The 20834-nt window shown below is 41.3% G+C and overlaps 2 protein-coding genes across 3 annotated transcripts; both read left to right on the plus strand.

The window, feature by feature from the left end:
* Positions 1 to 2287: 2287 nt before the first annotated feature.
* Positions 2288 to 3717, plus strand: LOC311024837 (phosphatidylcholine translocator ABCB4-like; the record flags this gene model as incomplete). The annotated part of the gene is made up of 3 exons (XM_084027411.1): positions 2288 to 2434; positions 2564 to 2630; positions 3514 to 3717. The coding sequence occupies exons 1-3, from the start codon at positions 2370 to 2372 to the stop codon at positions 3715 to 3717; spliced, it is 336 nt and encodes a 111-aa protein (XP_083883537.1). The 5' UTR covers positions 2288 to 2369.
* Positions 3718 to 3771: 54 nt separating this feature from the next.
* LOC311025063 (ATP-dependent translocase ABCB1-like) lies at positions 3772 to 20824 on the plus strand. 2 transcript variants are annotated; one of them, XM_084027749.1, is made up of 24 exons: positions 3772 to 3814; positions 3943 to 4134; positions 5856 to 6027; positions 7450 to 7574; positions 8062 to 8233; positions 8346 to 8459; positions 9783 to 9893; positions 9974 to 10099; positions 10769 to 10972; positions 11061 to 11231; positions 11671 to 11832; positions 11945 to 12124; positions 13446 to 13592; positions 13685 to 13789; positions 14173 to 14250; positions 14829 to 14912; positions 15052 to 15255; positions 15346 to 15446; positions 15575 to 15715; positions 17122 to 17278; positions 17375 to 17572; positions 18106 to 18312; positions 19334 to 19480; positions 20171 to 20824. In XM_084027749.1, exons 1-24 carry the CDS (start codon positions 3807 to 3809, stop codon positions 20372 to 20374), a joined length of 3510 nt encoding a protein of 1169 aa, XP_083883875.1. In that variant the 5' UTR covers positions 3772 to 3806; the 3' UTR covers positions 20375 to 20824. The 2 variants fall into 2 exon arrangements, 1 of the variants encoding a protein (XP_083883875.1); XR_014598362.1 differs by lacking the exons at positions 18106 to 18312; positions 19334 to 19480; positions 20171 to 20824 and having other exon boundaries at positions 15627 to 15715; positions 17375 to 17512.
* The last annotated feature ends 10 nt before the right edge of the window (positions 20825 to 20834 follow it).

Raw genomic sequence — 20834 nt, forward strand, 5'->3', positions numbered from 1 at the left:
AATTGAATTCTGACCATAGTTCCAACCAAAGAGTAGGCTAAATGGGGTGAGATCCAAGCTCCACCCCATCACTGGCTCTAAAAGCTTAACTCTCAACACCTGTAACTATGAAGAAATCCGTTTTTATTTTTTCCAGATTCTGTCTTCATTTTTTCCCAAGTTCCGTGTTTTCTGTTTAATTTTTTCTTAATTCTGTGTGTTAAAATTAGCATTCTTTCCATAAAATGGTGTGTAATCATGTGGTTGATGACTAAAAATTCAATAAATCAATAACAAAATATGAGAAATGTTTTGAAGAAACATTATCCCTTGTGATTCACAGACAAATGTGCATAAAATATGTAAGTGTGTTCCTGATAAGAGATCAACAGGGAGAAAAGAAAAGCACTGCCTAGTGACCAATCAGCTCTCTTGGAAAATGGCATCAGCTTTGTAAAAGATCCGTGGAGTGTTCATGTTTTATATGAGAGATCCAGATTCTCATCGGAGGGAATTACTTTTCTGTGTCAGCGTAAAGACTATTTACCACTTTGAATTATGTTATTATATTTATTTTATTTGCTCCCCCATTACGACTGAAAGAACCTCTGCAGGAAGCCTCGGTACATGGGGCGGTAACTCTACCACTGAGCTATCAGCACACTTATGACATTCATTTAATCAATCAGATCTACTAGTGCCATTTTGATGTGGCAGTCACATTATACAACTATTAACTTCAGCTTTCAGACGAGTTTTTGCGACGGGAGCAGATGTTCATCACATGATGTTCTTGATGTGAAATATTAATAACTGAAAACCAAAAAAAAGTTGAAAGGAAAAAAAGGTGGTGGAGATGAAGAGAGAAATGTGTGGTGCATTTCAGTAGCTGAGAAAAAAACCTTGTGCAAATTAACATTGCACTCTCAATATTTAGGCTATCATAAGTGTATACACTGCAAAAGCTTGTTTTGATTCTGTCGTCAGTTGTATAACTACTATTGCAAAGGCATTATAAAAAATGTGAGTATAACAATGATAGGCCTATTTAATTCTCATTTTCATTTCTAGGAACAAGAGACACACGGACCAGACATCTTTCAAAAACATGTTAGAATGCACCAGAATGTGGGAAATTGCATCTACTTAATTAAAAATGTTCGGAAAATTAAACTTATTGAAGCCGATTTAAGTAAAACAAGTCAATAAATGATTTGACAATTACGTCAACCCAACACTTTTAGATAATATATTTTGTGTCATCAAAGTAAAGTGACATGCCGGGTGCTGTCCCATTTGTTTTTACCATTTCAAGCCCTCACAGCCTCTCACACTCAACCATTTACCAGGTGAGGTGGTCCCTGAGGGTTCAGGGTTTAGACTTTAGGGGGGACATTGGGATTTGGCCTTAAGCTTGGATACGTGCTTCAAACCCTGAACTACAATCCCATAGTGCACTGCTGCATTGTCCGAACTGCTTCGTTGCTGAAGAATCACCTGCCATATATTCAGCACTCTCTCCTCCTCAATAACACAAAACACATATTTATGAATCTTTATTGTATACAACATGATAGTGTATGTGTGTTTGTGCGGGCGCGCGCAAGGCAAAGCTTTAAATCCACTGCAGCCTTACACTTCACCAGGAGAGGTCACTGTAACTGAAGCTTGGGGTAGGCTAATTAACCCATTTTCAAGCCATTTTTTTCCATTTTAACAATTGGCTCAGTCCTCCAATGCTTCACAAAAGCTTAAACCTGGCCTTAAATATTACCTGAATTAATCACTAAATGCACATTTGATGGGGTGTTTCAGGACTAGGATATGAGAAAGCAAAATAACTACTATATATATATATATATATATATATATATATATATATATATATATATATACACACACACACACACACTTATATATCGGTATATAGCCTAGAAACTACTTGATAAATAATATTTTATTTAATGCTAAAATGACAGAGTCAGAGTTAAAAATAACAGCCTTACTAACATTTACACATTTTCAGGTGAAGCCGTTAACCCGGTAGCGTTATTAAAACAGGACGGACAGCAAATTGAGAGACGCGGCAGCGGACACTGTTGACAAACTGTTAGTTACAGTAGCCTACCTTGTATTTCCGGTCCCCGCGTCAGAAGAGAGAGAGAGAGAGAGAGAGAGAGAGAGAGAGAGAGAGAGAGAGAGAGAGCAGAAAACCGGTGCCTGTTTTAAAACTAGTCCTGGTTTATTCGACTTCTATACGACAGGCAGCCTGTGCAGTTCTATGACTGAGCCAAGCGATAGGAGTGGAAGCCCGAGGCCGTTCTGTTTAATCTCATAGTGGATCATATTAGTTCAGACTGAGACGTGAGACCTTCTGACGGGATCCAGGCATGGATGTGAAGGACGAAACAGAAATGTTGGCCAAAGGCAAACATGAACAAAATCCATATTTAAGGTAAGCAAACGTTAAATTATCTCATCTCTTTCTGACTAAATTAGCTCTTAGGACTTCATCTTGATTATCTGGGTGGATATAGGCCTATATATATATGTTTATATGCATCATAATTGTTATATCCTCCAGTGAAAGCGAGGAGAATGAAGAGGGGAAAAAAGAGCCAAAGCAGCCCATGGTTGGCCCCATTGATGTGGTAAGCTGTTATCTCTTTCTGTCAGAATCAGGTGTTTGTGCAATATAATTATTCTTTAGAAGAAGTTCATGTCTTAATGTTTTTAACTTTCAGTCTAATTTTATTTTTCACCAAAAAGGTCCCACTGTGATTCAATATCACTTCTGCAAAATGAAAAGTTTAATGTACAAGTAATATCAGAAAGAAGAAGTCCAAAGACAGACATCTGAATCAGAATCTGCTCCGTTTGGCCGATAGTGTAACAGCTGGAGTAATATGGCAGTCAACTGGATATGTGCTGTGGTCAAAGGCAATTGAAATGATGATGTCATGTGTATTTATGTGATTGAAAAACAAAACAAAGCTCTATTAATGAGAGTTGATCCTGTTGAATTACCATTAATGGGATCATTGTAAATGTTGCCACTAGTGACTTGACGACCTCTCTAACATGGCAGAAGAGCAAAATATATGATTTAAAAAAAATACAAGATACAAAATTATATATTTTTAAATATATATCTTTATCCATGCAGGATTTAAATGTATTCCAGTATGTTTTAGTTCCATTTTAATATTTTGATGATTATCGGGAAAATATTGTCAATCCCAATTGCAACATGTGATTTTCATATCGTCCCGTCCCTAGCTGGAAGTGGTACGATCTTTCAAGCCTCAAGGCAAGGTCTGTGTGAGTGTGTAAAATAAAGGGGGGGGGGGGGGGGGGGGGGGGGGGTAAGAAGGGGGTGCAACATCCCCTGTTGTTCTTTGACTCCACCCATCCCCTGCTGTGAGAATACAATAGCTGCTTGGAGTTTAAAGCCTTTCCCCTGCTCTGATTGCATAATTCCAATTGTTTTGTCTTTGGTCTATCCACACGCTGTCCTTTTCTCTGTGAGGGCAGTTAAGGTTTGCGAAAGGCTTAGACATTTTGATGATCGTGCTCGGGACGGTCTGCGGCGTGATCCACGGTTTGGTGCTTCCTATCATGTGCATCGTGTTCGGGAACATGACAGACAGCTTCGTATCCAACGGCAAACAGACCCACATCGCCAACTCCAACTCCAGTGAGTTTACTAGTCACAGACCTGGGGATTGTAAGATGTGATGTGCATGGCATCGTTTATCAATGTTGTTTATTGCCTTGTGTCTTCAGATGTCACCCACTTAGTGAGAAACAGCACCTTGCAGCAAGATATGACGAGGTAGGGACAGGGCAAGCTGCTGTTGTTGGGGGGATGTCTCCAAAATGTTGAATTTGATGTTTTGCTAGAAACTTTCTCTAGATGTAAAATAACACCAATTGTGTATCACAGTACTTCTCTTCTTCCAGATATGCCATCGACTTCTCCATCTTGGGTGTCGTCGTGCTGGTGGCGGCCTACGGGCAGGTGGCCTTCTGGAGCCTGTCAGCCGGGCGGCAGATTAAACGCATCCGCACATACTTTTTCCACAGTATCATGCGGCAGGACATCAGTTGGTTCGACGTCAATGAAACGGGAGAGCTCAACACGCGTCTCACAGAGTGGGTTTAACAGACAAGTCACACACAACATGATTTTTAAGTGCAGTTGCAACCTTCCGACACATTTTTCAAACTTTGCCGACCATTTTCTGAAATAATTGACTCATTATTTGGTCTATGTGAGTGAAAAAAAACCCGTCACATTTTCCCAGAGCCCATATTTAACTTGCTGGTCTTTTTAACCAACAGTTAAGCTGAAACATACTTAATTTACTATCAAAGAAGACAAACAATAATCCTTCACATTAAAAAAAAAGAAAAATGACTTAAACTGGGGGGACAGACAGGTAACCAGTCTATCACAGGGCTGACATGTAGAGACAGACAGGTAACCAGTCTATCACAGGGCTGACATGTAGAGACAGACAGGTAACCAGTCTATCACAGGGCTGACATGTAGAGACAGACAGGTAACCAGTCTATCACAGGGCTGACATGTAGAGACAGACAGGTAACCAGTCTATCACAGGGAGACATGTAGAGACAGACAGGTAACCAGTCTATCACAGGGCTGACATGTAGAGACAGACAGGTAACCAGTCTATCACAGGGCTGACATGTAGAGACAGACAGGTAACCAGTCTATCACAGGGCTGACATGTAGAGACAGACAGGTAACCAGTCTATCACAGGGCTGACATGTAGAGACAGACAGGTAACCAGTCTATCACAGGGCTGACATGTAGAGACAGACAGGTAACCAGTCAATCACAGGGAGACATGTAGAGACAGACAGGTAACCAGTCTATCACAGGGCTGACATGTAGAGACAGACAGGTAACCAGTCTATCACAGGGCTGACATGTAGAGACAGACAGGTAACCTATCACAGGGAGACATGTAGAGACAGACAGGTAACCAGTCTATCACAGGGCTGACATGTAGAGACAGAGAGGTAACCAGTCTATCACAGGGCTGACATGTAGAGACAGACAGGTAACCAGTCTATCACAGGGCTGACATGTAGAGACAGACAGGTAACCAGTCTATCACAGGGCTGACATGTAGAGACAGACAGGTAACCAGTCTATCACAGGGCTAACATGTAGAGACAGACAGCTAACCAGTCTATCACAGGGCTGACATGTAGAGACAGACAGGTAACCAGTCTATCACAGGGCTAACATGTAGAGACAGACAGGTAACCAGTCTATCACAGGGAGACATGTAGAGACAGACAGGTAACCAGTCTATCACAGGGCTAACATGTAGAGACAGACAGGTAACCAGTCTATCACAGGGCTGACATGTAGAGACAGACAGCTAACCAGTCTATCACAGGGCTAACATGTAGAGACAGACAGGTAACCAGTCTATCACAGGGAGACATGTAGAGACAGACAGGTAACCAGTCTATCACAGGGCTAACATGTAGAGACAGACAGGTAACCAGTCTATCACAGGGAGACATGTAGAGACAGACAGGTCCATCCTGCATGTCTTTGGACTGTAGGAGGAAGCCGGAGAACCCGGAGAGAACCCACAGAGAACATGCAATCTCCACAGAGCAGGAACTGGGAATCGAACCCGGGACCCTCTCGCTCGGCTCTTCTGTAAAGTGGCTTTCATCAGTGACAGAGAAAAGAGAATCTTCGTTTTCATGATTTCTGTTATTCTCATCATAAAAATAAAAATAAATGTTATCCCTTTCACCCGTAATACATGAATGTTGCAGTATCCTGTGGATCATTGGTGGACATGTTCTTTATATTTGCGTGCAGCGACGTCTATAAGATCCAAGAGGGTATTGGCGACAAGGCCGGGAGGATTATTCAGGCCTCGACCACCTTCATCGCAGCCTTCGTCATTGGCTTTGCCAAAGGCTGGAAACTCACCCTCGTCATCCTGGCGGTGAGCCCTGCAATCATTATGTCAGCTGCATTCTTCTCTAAGGTAAGTCTCCTTCTCTATCGTCTTTGTGTTGCTGTTTTAAACTTTGCCTTCTCTTTGTCCACCTTCCTGCATTTCTATTGCTCTACCCATGTTGATTAGGGATGGTTCTCAATATAATATTGAACCGTACAGAACGGGCACTTGATGGGGAAATGCCCCCCTGCCGAATAAATATCCAACGTCCTGGAAGCAGGAAGGCTGAGCAGGTTAACCGTCACTGTCTCTCGTTGATGCCTTCCAACAAGCCGATTCTACCGGTGCAGAAAACACAAGAAAGAAACACGTGCAGTGGGAACGTGTGTGTATATGTATGTATATAGGCACCCCATGCTAAAGTTGACTAAAAAGAGGAATACAATCATCTTTTGGGAATTGATCTTAATGCCTTAATTAAACAAATGAGGAAAAATCCTACCTTTTAGGACACCAATTTTCTTTGTGAATGAATAATGTATGGTAAAGAAATAAATGTTCTTCATTAAAATACAGGGTGCATAAGTATGGGCACCCCTATGTTAAACTCCCATAGAGGCAGGCAGATTTTTATTTTTAAAGGCCGGTTATTACATGGATCCAGGATACTATGCATTCTGATAAAGTCACCTGGACCTTTGGAGTTAAAATAAAATCCAAATCCTCACATACCCATCACATACCTAGAGAAAATCATGGTGCTTTTCAGTTAGCCTATTAGCTGGTTTGATTTGCATTGAGAAATCATTAGGCTAACTAGCATGCTTTAGGCTATCACCATGCCAGTCTCTAGGTGTGTGAAGGGTATGTGAGGATTTGTATTTTATTTTAACTCCAAAGGCCCAGGTGATTTTTCCTCATTTGTTTAATTAAGGCATTAAGATCAATTCCCAAAAGATGATTTTTATTCTTCTTTTTAGTCAACTTTAGCATGGGATGCCTAAACGTATGCATAGCACTGTACATATATTCTATGTGTGTGTATGTATATATATTCTTAAACTGCATGAATTAAGTCCTATATAGGCTACCGAATAGATAGAGATATTTTTATTTAAAACGGTGACTTTATGTTTTAAATATGTACATTTCCTTTTTAAATTGTTTACCCCCTTTTATCCTATACCAGTCGTCAAGGCTAAGAAGCACTTTTGTATTTGAAAGTGTTCGTTTTGTTTGACATATTTATTTATTTTATTATACAATACACTTGAATGTGTCTGAATGTAAAAAAAAAAGAAGAAAGAAATACTCTTTTAATCTATGATTAGCAATTTTTTTTTCTCCACACAAAATGTGTACCGAAACAGAACTGAAACCGTAACCCAAGAACCAGGACACGTATTGAACTGCGGGCTCACTGTATTGTTGCATCCCTGGTGTTGATCATGAACACACATTCCCCTGCAGGTATAATTAATAACTCTGTCTGTCTTCTTGTTGGAGTAGGTGATGGCGAGTTTCACACTTAAAGAGCAGACTGCGTATGCCAAAGCCGGAGCCGTTGCAGAAGAGGTGCTCTCGTCTATCAGAACGGTGTTTGCCTTCAGTGGTCAGGAGAGAGAAATCAGCCGGTAAGTACAACATCTTTGATGTAAATATGGGCCACCGTTGATTCCCAACTTATTATCAGTGGATATAATGTCAATTTTGTCAGTAGTGTAAAACAATATCCAGTTTTTGACTTAAAAAGACGTTTGTGTAGCGCATTTCATACAAAAAAGATCAAATTCAATGAGCTATGAAAAATATGCATAAAATATGCAAAAAGTAGGGACAGGGTATTATATATTATCCATATGAATATCAGTGCTGGAATATTCCAATCCTAAATGTTGCAATTAACTTACAACAAGATTTTGACATTGTACCAATCTGATGGAAAGGTCTGAGACTAAATGTGGTAATTTTCCATTCAAGAATAAATCTTGGTTTATAAATTCCAGGAAATCTGTCCCTGGATAAAGCCTACAACAACAAAATAATCAAGTTTATATTTAACTTTGTTAGTTTTCCATTTAACTGGCACTCATATCTCTCTCGTGTGTGTGTGTGCCACAGATATAATAATAACTTGGAGGATGCAAAGAGAGTGGGCATAAAAAAGGCGACATCTGCTAACTTTTCCATGGGCCTGAACTACATGTTGATCTATCTGACCTATGCTCTGGCCTTTTGGTACGGAACTACACTCATCCTGAGTGATGAATACACCATTGGAACTTTACTTACCGTAAGTAGACATTTTATAACATAATTTCTAATGATCTCTCCCCCTTAAACACTGGGAGCCTCTGATGCTGCAGGTTGATGCAGCTCACGCTGTTGTGTGTGTGTCTCTTAAGGTGTTCTTCGTGGTGCTTATTGGAGCGTTCACACTGGGACAGGCCGCCCCACACTTCCAGACCTTCGCCAACAGCCGTGGAGCTGCATATATAGTGTACGGCATTATTGATCACGTAAGGAATGCAACATTTTTTCCCCCAAAGCTGCTGGACAGTTGTCAGTTTGTATTAGCCAACATGCACAGCTGTACTCTGGCGCTCCATGAAGCCGCTTTGATGCCGCCAACAACTTGGAGGCAGAGATGTTGGATTTTGCTCTAATTGGAGCGCCTGCTGTCGGCTCATTTGTGGCTCTCACCTTCCTGAACTTTCTGTGAATGTACCATGAGACTAGAACAGCTTCAGAAATCTGCAGCATAACCAGGTTATTTAAAGTCCCAGTTAAACGGAAGTCAGATTGTCAACATCATCACAACACCTTACAGCAGGGGTGCCCAACTCCGGTCCTGGAGATCGGGTGAGAAACCTAAAACATGCAGGACAGTGGCTCTCCAGGACCGGAGTTGAGCACCCCTGCCTTAGAGTGTAGCACGATCTGGAGCTACGAAAGACTGTTGGCTCCACACACACACACACAAACAGTAGTACTGTTTGCTATGAATACCAATGAGATAGCACACAGCTTCAAGCAAAACTGAAGACTTCTCTAATCTCCCATCAGGGCATTTATGTGGTGTTCAGGTTTATATATAAAAAAAAAAAAAAAGAAGAAAAAATGATATCTTTTTTTAAGAGGGAGGGAGAGAGGGAGAGATAGAGATAGAGAGAGAGAGAGATTGTTTGCTCAAATTGTTTGTTGTCTTACCCTCCAGCTAAGACTGAGTCACGTTTTATGTCCACAAGTGTTCTTAACCTTTGTATTTTCTTCCCAAGAGGATAATGCAAATTTGCGCAATTTGTGTGTGCCATAGGTCAGGATACTTTTGGAGTCACAGTAGAAAATGTAGTGCTGTACTGATACTGATACTTTTTGGATTTTTTGGCTGAAAAATGAAGACTTATCTTATCTCTCATCAGGGCATTTATGTGGTGTTCGGGGTTTTCAATGTTCTATGCTCAAAGAAAAAAGAGAGACAGAAGTGATGCAGTGATGAGAAACTTGTTTCATTTATATTTGTTGAAGAGAAGTTTATTTCACTCTCATATTAGCTATCTTTATTGGTTGTAATTGTATAAAAGTAAAAGTATTTTTACTTTTTTTGTGGCTCTATTGATTTTAAGAGATTATACTGTAAAGGTTTACAGCCGTGGACAGTGAAAACACACCTTTCTCAATAAGCTCACCGGGGGCAAACAGCCTTCCTCCCATTCAGTCGGTTTGAGGTTGTGATAATAATCATCTTTCAACTGTGGCCGAACTACAAACAAAAATGGAGGTGAGGTTGTTTTTTTTAGAAGTCAAATTATATGATAAATAAAAACTCTTCTCCTCTCCAGAATCCGGCCATCGACAGCTTTTCGGAGGATGGCTTCAAGCCTGACTCCATCAAGGGAAACATAGAGTTCAAGGACATCCACTTCCAGTACCCTTCGAGACCGGAGGTCAAGGTATGTTCCCCTTGGACACTAAAACAGACATTATATTACGTACTCCTGTAAACCAGAACTGACACTGTTATCATTTGTAGGTGTTAAATAACTTTTCTCTGAGCGTGGAGAGTGGCCAGACCATTGCCTTGGTGGGTAGCAGCGGCTGTGGTAAAAGCACCACGATCCAGCTGCTGCAGAGGTTCTACGATCCGCAAGAAGGATCTGTAAGTGATGTCTCAATTGGAAAATACCAATATCATGTCTGCATTTGTAATACTGCGCAGGAATGAGTCAGCATCTCTTTTTTTTAAAGAAATAAAAAAGGTAAGGGTTTTTGGTTAGATGTCTGAACTGAGGTCTGTGGTTAACACAAGCGTAAGAGATTTTAACATTTTGGTCTATATAATATGATATAATATGGTCAATATAAAATAAGCTAGTACATAGCCCTCTCGGGAATTTGAAAGCTTTTATGCATCTGAAAAACAGCTGGATAACAACCAGTAACAACAAGCAACCAAAGTTGCTGAATCATGCCAAGTCCAACTTTACAGCCCTGTTATGTGTATTCATGCTCATGTGACCGTCGTGGAGTTCATTTATACCCTATAGTGTTTTTTGTATAGCTAACACTACAGCTTCCAGGGATTGCGTTAATGCTTAATTAATCAGAATCATTTGGATAGATTATGTTGCCAGGCAGCTTCATATTTTTCACACAGACAGGAGAGTGGCATCAAATGTTCCCGTCTAACTCTCGGCAAGAAAGCAAAGGAGGATTGTTTCTGAAAATGTTAAACTATTCTTCCAACAATAACAGAGGAGCTGCTGTTTCAAATACTCATGGATGTGTTTAGGTTAACATTTGAGTGCTGTGTCTGTTTGCATTTTAGGTGATGATTGACGGTCACGATATACGCTCTCTTAATGTCCGCTACCTGAGGGAGACGATTGGAGTGGTCAGTCAGGAGCCCGTCCTCTTTGCCACCACCATCGCTGAGAACATCAGATACGGCCGACCTGACGTGACTCAGTACGAGATCAACCAAGCCGCCAAGGAGGCCAACGCTTACGACTTCATTATGAACCTTCCTGATGTACGACAGTATTTATGAGTCCCCATCCTCTGTGCTGGTCAAACTCTGTCCAGCGCTTGCTAATATTGAGACTTTTCTCATTGAGCAGAAGTTTGAGACGATGGTGGGAGACAGAGGGACTCAAATGAGTGGAGGACAAAAGCAGAGGATTGCGATTGCTCGAGCTCTAGTCCGCAACCCCAAAATTCTTCTGCTGGACGAAGCCACATCTGCTCTGGACGCCGAGAGTGAGACCATTGTGCAAAGTGCACTCGACAAGGTACAAATACACAAAGACACATGCTCTTCCTCATTCAGAATACCTTTTACCTTTGAGGAGAACATTTTTTTTAAATTACTTACTATAAATTTGATCACTTACTACTTACTACTTTTTTGGGACACTAATAGTTTGGTTGATCAAACATTTACAAAACTACTGGCATTCCAATTTGTGTATTGTGCTAATTAGCATATGCTGCCATGCTAACTTGCAGAAATGAAACAGCATTGTGAGCATGTTAGCATGCTGATGTTATCATTGAGCTCAAAGCACCACTGTGCCCAAGTAGAGCCTCAGGCTGTAAACTCTCACCACTTATATGACTAATATTAAAATGGGTCAACTGCAAACATGTGTATGTTGTTGCATGTGCAATTGTAGCCTCCTCTTGTAAATGTAAGCCTAGATACGAAAAACGTGGAATCTTTGTGTGCAGGTCCGACTGGGTCGTACCACCATAGTTATTGCCCACCGCCTTTCAACCATCAGAAACGCTGATGTCATCGCTGGCTTCCAAGATGGTGTAATTGTAGAGCTTGGGACTCACAACCAACTGATGGAAAAACAGGGAGTCTACCATACACTGGTCACCATGCAGGTAGAAACACGCAGGAACACTTTTACACACTATTTGGTTGGGCTCAAATTTTAAGGGAAACTTAAGAATGGTCTTTGATATCGTTTGTTCCTGTTCTCTCTCTCTGCTGTAGTCCATTCAAGAAGTGGAGGAGACAGAGCATGAGCTGTCTGCAGATGAGAAGCAACCTCTAGCCAGGTCTCGCTCCCGGTCCAATCTGCAGAGGAGGAGGTCATCAAGAGGTTTTTCCTTCAGTGTCTCAGGGGAAGAGGGGGAGGTGAAACAAAAGTTCAAGGATGAAGGGATAGAAGAGGTAAGCTGTGGTGCAATTTCTGTAGGGTTTGAGTGGCTGGGTCAACATAGTCAATGTGGTTAATGTCCTAAACCACTAGTACCTAAAGTCCAAATCATTAGATTGAAATGCAGATTTAGACTTTCTTTTTTCAGACCTTAACAGATTTCATTTTGGTGAACAAATTCTACATGGGTGAGGCCAATAAACAGCTGCCTTCTCTCGCTCCTCTGCTCAAGCTAACTCTTTTACATCCATGTACCATAACGGATGAACCGGGGCTGTACCCTCAGCTATATTCACGTCTCCTTGCCATCGGACCCCTTAGCGATTTGCTTTGCGGGGTTTGACTGGTTATGATGAGATTTGAAGAGAGAGGATGGAGTACATTGTCTTGTTATATGCTGATGATTTGTTATTTTATGTGACAAATCCTGCAATATAAATGCCAAATAGTACGTGTTTCCTGAGGGAGTACGAAGGGGTTTCTGGTTACAAACTGACCGTATCTAAAAGGGAACTTTACCCTCGAGACACTGTTACCCAAGGTATCTCATACTCACAGTTTCCATTCAGGGTTGAACTGGATAGGTGGTCCCGTCTCAAATTTGTCTGGCGAGTAAAATAGATACAGTTAAAGGCAAAGCAAGGCAAGGTAAGGCAAGGCAACTTTATTTGTATAGCACATTTCATACACAAGGCAGACTCAAAGTTCTTCATATCATAACATGTCATACAATAAAGTGAAAAAAAATAGAAGAATTAAAAGAAAATAAAGGCAAAATTAAAATGCATTACAGAAAGACAAGGCAAAGACATAAAAACACATTTGCAATAATAAAAAACAGTGCAGACATTAAAAGATTTAGCAGAAAGCTATGGTGAACATAAAAGTTTTCAGTCAAGTTTTAAAAGTGGTCGGAGTTGGGGCAAGTCTTAAAAGGAATCTCTTTCCAAAAAAAAAGGTTATATTCCAAACTATCCCTATTTGGATGAGGAAATCTTTTTTTATTTTTTATTATGACTCTGTTAACTCTGATACTGATCCAGTTCGGTTACAGTTGGAACAGGCTTTGTGCTGTTTCATCCTTACAAGATCTTTTATATTATACCTCTGAATTATGTACACAATAATGATAAAATGTCCAAAATTTGAAATGATATCTGATGGCTCTGTACTTGCTCCTCTGTTTCCCAAACACTCCTCCCCTCCAGCTTTTCCGACATTCCAGCAGTTTCGTACTAATTTCGGTTTACCACAGTCTGACTTTGTGAATCTCTTCCTGACGAAAATGCAAAAGGAAAGGAGACATGACTCAGCGCTTTCTCCCTCTTTCTGTAGGATGAAAAGGTTGCCCCCGCGTCATTCTTTGGCTTGCTGCGTCTCAACCGTAACGAGTGGCCGTACATCATGGTCGGGACCATCTGTGCCATCATTAATGGAGCGATCCAGCCAATGTTCGCTGTCATCTTCTCCAAAATCATCGGTGTATGTTACTCCTAATATCCATGTACCACAAAAGTACATTTTTAATGCATTATGTTAATTATTCCATTCTATTTTCCATTTCCATCCTCCAGGTGTTTATAGAGACCAATCCAGAGATTGTCAGGCAGAAAACCATATTATATTGTCTGATGTTCGTTCTTGTTGGACTTTTAACCTTCATAGCAATGCCTCTACAGGTATGCGTACACACACACACACACACACACACACACACACACACACACACACACACACACACATTTGATATACTTTATTTGATTCCACATTACAAGTCAGGTTTCAGTAAGAATCAAATATTTTGAATGATCCAACAGGATAAAACAGATCAGCACATTGTTATACTGTTTCAGGGGTACAAGAAACATCTCATTAGCATACAGACTGGGAACAGTGCCCCAAAAATACTTTAATCGACTTTTAACCTCTCTAACTAAAAACTGAATGGTGAGAAATACGGTAACCGTAGTACCCATCACACAGGCTGACAGTGTGATATGCAGGTGCTGTACATGCCAATGTCCTGGTGTGCTCATGTCTTCTGTGTGTAAACGTTTAACAGGGCTTCTGTTTTGGCAAATCTGGTGAGATTCTGACCCTTAACCTCAGACTCGGGGCTTTTAAGGCCATGATGAGACAGGTGAGTGAAACTGCGCGTTCTTTTTCTCTGCTTGGTATTTCTCTGTCTGAGCTTCTGTCAATTGTCATTAAATAAATACAGACGTAAATAAATAATACAAAAATGCCAAAATAAATGTTGACATAAATAAATAAATGCTGAAAAAATATGGAAATAAATAAATGCTGAAATAAATTAATACAAGTGTATCATTAAACAGGACACAAATATAGAAACGTCTTCAATCTATTTCTACATTTCTGGTCACCTTCATTTATTTATTTATTCCTGTATTAATTTATACATTTAGTTATTTATTTAATGATGCTTTTTTCAGAAATTGAATTCTTCATAAATAATACTAAACAATGTGTTCTCAATGTGATTATTTAGTAATTTCTAACTCTACGGATAAATTCGGTTTAAAGGAGTTCTAAAGCTAAATGTTTCGTGGCAGAAGTCAGAACAAGGTGGCACTCAAGCTCAAAACGTTAACGTATTTCTGACTGCTGTTGTGTGTTAAAGGTATTTTAATTCTAATTGAACATATTCTATTTATTTTCATGGCCAATGGAAAATGTTAATCCGTTTCCTTGTAGGACGTCGGCTGGTTTGATGATCCCAAAAACTCAGTTGGAGCGCTCACTACGAGACTGGCGACAGACGCAGCCCAAGTACAAGGGGTAAATCTCTCTCAGCGGGCGGACGGACACACACACACACACACACACACACACACACCAATCAACACTGCAGTATGCCAAAGACTAGCACAATGAATTGTCTAATCTTCTTTGTTCCCATCTTTTTCCGCCTGCTCAGGCTACAGGAGCACGTATGGGCATCCTAGCCCAGAACGTAGCCAACATGGGCACCAGCGTGATCATCTCCTTCGTGTACGGCTGGGAGCTGACCCTTCTGCTCCTTATTATGGTGCCCATCTTAGCAGGGGCTGGAGCCGTGGAGATGAAGGCACTCACCGGAAGCTCTTCTAAAGACAAAAAGGAGCTGGAGAAGGCTGGAAAAGTAAGTATTTATGACTCGAAACGTCATTTGTGAAAACACCGACCTTGTGTTAGTGTACAGTCGATACGTTTGTATGGTTTGTCTCTACAGATTGCTACAGAGGCCATCGACAATATCCGTACAGTCGTCTCTCTTAGCAGAGAACCAAAGTTTGAGAGTTTGTATCAGGAAAACCTTGAAGTACCATTCAAGTAAGAGAAATTAAATAAAAATCCATCATCGCCATGGGATATATAACCTGAAATGACATATGTATTTTTATAAAATGTTATTAAGTAGTGATCTCTCTGATGCCACCTCTCTCTCACTCTCTGTAAAGGAGCTCTCAGAAAAGTGCCCATGTGCATGGTATTTCCTTCTGCTTCACCCAGGCCATGGTCTACTTCCTTTATGCAGCTTGTTTCCGCTTTGGCGCTTGGCTCATTATCAAAGGAAGGATGGATGTTGAGGGAGTATACCTGTAAGTATGCAGCATGCACTTTTATCTTTTAGTTTATGGTGGAGAAGCTGAACAGTTTGCGTGCACTCGTAGGTTACAGCCGGAAACATCAGACCAACCCGTTACTGTTGGGAGGAGAAGCTGTTTATATGGCTTTTAATCATTGCCCGGGCCTGAAGTATGCGAGGGGTAACTGTGAATTGGTTGGCTTGAAACCAAGATGACACAATCACACAAGACACCTGTACTGTTGGAGATCCAACCCTTACACACAGTGCAGCTGAGGCCCAATGTTAATGCCATTATGCCATGTCAATATTTGTTAGAGGAAAACACCACCGCTTTTCCATACTGAACTATGTTCTGCTCTGATGTTAGACGAGGTGATATATACCTCCCTCTCCTCTGTGCGTGCACTCAATGGCTCTTGCGCGCACTCCGCGCAGCGCTAATTTGCTAGCATGTAGCTTGTCCTTAGGATCCAAAGGGGGGTGAAGTTAGAAGCGACCAAGCACTTCCACGTTGTCCCTATTTAAATACAGTTACGTGAGTAGTTACACGACCCAAGTTTGGTTACACAAAATGAAACATGCCAATTTTTCTAAGCGGATAACAAGGATAACTATATAGTATGGCGGAATAACAACTGGAAGGACTTCGACGTCGGCGCAGTAATATCATCACTCCGCTCCCCCTCTTAGTTCCGTCAATAGAACCTACGTGACCTGCACGCCGTCGCCTGCACTACCTGTAGTAGTTTGTGCACAGTCAAACATCATGGTTATAACGTGGATCGTACAGGGTTGTGAAAACAAGCAGAAGGTATATAGTCCCGTCATGTTTTGAGTGATGATATTACTGCGCCGACGTCGAAGTGCTTCCAGTTGTTATTCCGCCATACTATATAGTTATCCTTGTTATCTTATCCGCTTAGAAAAATTGGCATGTTTCATTTTGTGTAACCAAACTTGGGTCGTGTAACTACTCACGTAACCGTATTTAAATAGGGACAACGTGGAAGTGCTTGGTCGCTTCTAACTTCACCCCCCTTTGGATCCTTAGGACAAGCTACATGCCAGCAAATTAGCGCTGCGCGGAGTGCGCGCAAGAGCCATTGAGTGCACGCACAGAGGAGAGGGAGGTATGTATCACCTCGTCTAAGATCAGAGCAGAACATAGTTCAGTATGGAAATGCGGTGGTGTTTTCCTTTAAGAATAAGAACCAAAGTGATGAAACGACCAATCATCATAACATCACTAAACCATGTTCCTAAAAAAATCTTGGTTTGAACCAATTGCAGTAAATTAAACGAGTATATTGGCAACGTCACATGGCTAAAATATAAAAGTAAATTTATCTTTGCTGAACGCTCTTGACTCTATAATGTGAAAGATAAAACTGACGTGCGTTTGACTTCCTTCACCAGTGTGGTTTCAGCTCTCATGTTCGGTGCCATGGCTCTTGGCGAGGCCAACGCCATAGCTCCCAACTATGCTCAGGCCACAATGTCAGCTTCCCATCTGTTGCTGCTGCTGAAAAAAGAGCCCACTATTGACAATCTTTCCCAGGAGGGAGAGACACCAGTACGTATCACACAACGCACCAAACACAACAGCCTATAATACGGCTCCTTGCACTCATGTTAACTCATCACTCTGTGTCATCTCTTAAAACCCCAGGACAAATTTGATGGTAACGTGCTCTTCGACGATGTTAAGTTTATATACCCTTCACGCCCTGATGTGCCCGTCCTCCAAGGGCTGACTCTGAAGGTGAGCAAGGGAGAGACTCTGGCCTTGGTGGGGAGCAGCGGCTGTGGAAAGAGCACCGCCATTCAGCTGCTGGAGAGGTTCTACGACCCCAGGGAGGGGAGCGTGGTGAGGAGACGAATGCACAACCATGCTCTGTAGCTGATTTACACATGTGCCTCTTTACCTACTGTCAGCTAGCTAATGGTTAGCTCGTCAAAGTTTTTATGGCTGCTTTACAGCATTGTACTGATGTGACGAGGTTAGACTGCATAAGACCTGTGTAAAGTGTTTTTATCTTTATTGCACAAACCATATAATTCTATCTCTCATGGGATTCATGCTGTTGCTGACAGTCTTCTGTGAAAGAAAATACTTGCTGAAATTGCTATTTCCTTGTCACCTATCGTATCTCAAGGGCATCATTTTAAACCCCACTTCAGTTCTTTTTGAAGTATTTTCCAGTTAAAAGAAACTCCCAGGTCGTCGTTATCTGACTCCCCCTTGGTTCTTTGTAGCTTCATACAGTTTTTCAGCTCATTGTTCACATAAACTTTATTTCGACCAGAGCGGGCAGCTATTTTCAGTGCAAAAAGGTATTGCATGTTTCAAACATCAAGCCCCACTCCTACAATAATTACTGGAAACATTTTCTCCTTTAGCTGCTGGACGGCGTGAATGCAAAACAGCTGAACATCCACTGGTTGAGATCTCAGATAGGCATCGTATCCCAAGAACCTGTGCTGTTCGACTGCACCTTGGCCGAAAACATCGCCTATGGAGACAACAGTCGCACTGCAACCCTGAAGGAGATACAGGAAGCTGCTAAAGCGGCAAACATTCACAACTTCATAGAAGGCCTGCCACAGGTAACTGTTCTGTTCTCAGCCATAACAGAGCTGGAAATCAAAGGGCAGTGTGGTGTTTTTTTTAATATAAATAACAGTTATGATCTTTACAACATCTCACAACTGCTCTCTAGTTAGGATATGGCTTCTGTCAGTGTGCAAGTGGTTACACAACGGCAAAAAAATGGCTCTCTTTGTATTTGCCCGGCCCATCAATATAATTTCTTATTCCACCTACATACAATCACGGTGAATGGAATTTGGTCTGTGGAGCTCACGCTATCGAAAGCTCTCTCAATAGTTACAGAGGTCAACGTTTATACCCAGACACGTTCCCATTGCATCATACACCCCCAAGATAGCTGGTGGGAATTTTCATCATTATTGTAGTTCCTCTCTTGGTCAGATGGTCTGTGTATCTCTGGACATGGCGACGAGGCCTTGGGAACACAAAACATTCAGTAGGCCTCCCGCACAAGTTGTACCAAGTACAACTGATACAAATATTAGAAATAATGACAAAATATGGTGATAATAATGTGACTAATCAATATACTATAATTTCCCAGGTCCAAGTTTCCTGGGAAATATTCCATTGGTACCAATTATAGGTAAACTAGTGTAGACATAGTGTTCAAATTGATACATTTCTTATCAATTAAATTTATTACTTGAGTATTTTATTGAGTGCACAGCAAGTCAGCGGAATGCAACAATGGGAAATATGTGAAAACCTATAAAGAATGCTTCCAATAATTAACAAATAATGGATGAATATTTTACTTGAGATTAAATGCTGCAGTTCTTCCAAGAAAATTCCTCTCGGTTAACAACTGCTTATGAACTCAACCTAGCAAAGAATCACCTCAGACCGTCTCTGTATTTTCATTAGATTAGTACCAATTACAGGGTGCTACCTGACCATGTCTTAGTACACTTAACCAAAATGGTTAACAGTGAGGTGTGTGGATTACAGGATGCTTCTGTCATTATTTTGGCAATATAACAATAATATACCCTCTCTCTCTGTTTGCATGAGCAGAAATACGACACTCAGGCAGGCGATAAGGGAACGCAGCTGTCTGGTGGCCAGAAACAGCGTATAGCCATTGCCCGAGCCATACTCCGCAACCCCAAAATGCTGCTCCTCGACGAGGCCACATCTGCACTGGACACCGGGAGTGAGAAGGTGAGTGCTGGGGTCTAGACATAGTCACCAGCTAAGTAAATGCTCCCCACAAATGATGCGACCACCAGTAAAACCAATGACAAAACAAAACTGAACCTTTACTTAAATTCAATTAAAATTATGAGTAAGATGATAAATTATCTGTTCAAGCAGAAAATCAAATTTCAAATGTGCTAAGTAGAAAATAACGCACACTATACAATGCACAGCGGTGTGAAAATGCCATGTAACTGTTAGTGTTAAATTCAACTTTTTCCCTACCATTGTAATCAGCCAACACTGATGACTACAAAGCATAAGATATAAATACCCATAAAAAGTAAACCAGAGATTTACGTGGAAATGAATGTTAATGTTAAGTGAAAATGCATCATAATGAAAATGAATTCATGCAGCATCCCTCACCGTAAGTCTGGCAGTAGGGGTCCTGAGACTTGTTGATGAGTCCAGCAGATGGGAAGAAACACTTCCTGATGGACCGCAGCCTCCTGCCAGAGGGGAGTGGTTCAGATGGTTTGTGTCCAGGGAGGTAAGGGGTTGTTGCCCCCCCTCAGGGTCCTGCAGGCACACAGGTCCTGGAGTGACAGCAGTTTGCAGCCAATCCCCTTCTCTGTAGAGAGCCAATGATACCCTGAGGTCTGCCGTATTTACATTCGTGTGAGTTCATTGTCATCATTCTGCTCGTTCCAGGTGGTGCAGGAGGCCTTGGACCGGGCCAGTAAAGGCAGAACATGTATCATTGTGGCCCACCGTCTGTCCACCATCCAGAACGCAGACCGCATCGCAGTCTTCAAGGGAGGAGTGGTGGTCGAAGAGGGGACACATCAACAGCTGCTGGCCAAAACAGGAGTTTACCACAAGCTGGTCAACACACAGATGAGCCACGGAGAATAAGAGCACAGGGAGAGGACACAGGCAGCGATAGATTGTTTTTTTAATCTACGTTTTATTTGACATATTTATGTATCCCCGCCCCGCTTCAGTGGAGCGGTTGGGCTCTGCTTGTTTGGAGATTTAACTCTATACTTTTAGACTTGTGAGAATTCATATTGCAGCTCTGTCTCTTTGGGTTACAGAATTTGGTCACTGTGGTGATCAAACACCTTTCAGTAAAAGTTACGTCTAACTTCTGTGCTACTGTTCATTAGTTGTTGCTTTTACGTATATATAGATGGATATCTTGAAATGTGACAGAAGGAGATGCACAGGTTTAATGAATGAACATGACAAATAACCTATGTTCTACTACATGTATTTAAGCACATTCTTTGAGAATTACATGACTTTTTTTAAGGAATGATTTATAATTGATTGGTGAAAGTTCTTCTGAAAAATAAAGCTTGACAATCAGACA

This window comes from Eutrigla gurnardus, assembly GCF_963514095.1.
Source record: "Eutrigla gurnardus genome assembly, chromosome: 14".
NCBI lineage: Eukaryota > Metazoa > Chordata > Actinopteri > Perciformes > Triglidae > Eutrigla > Eutrigla gurnardus.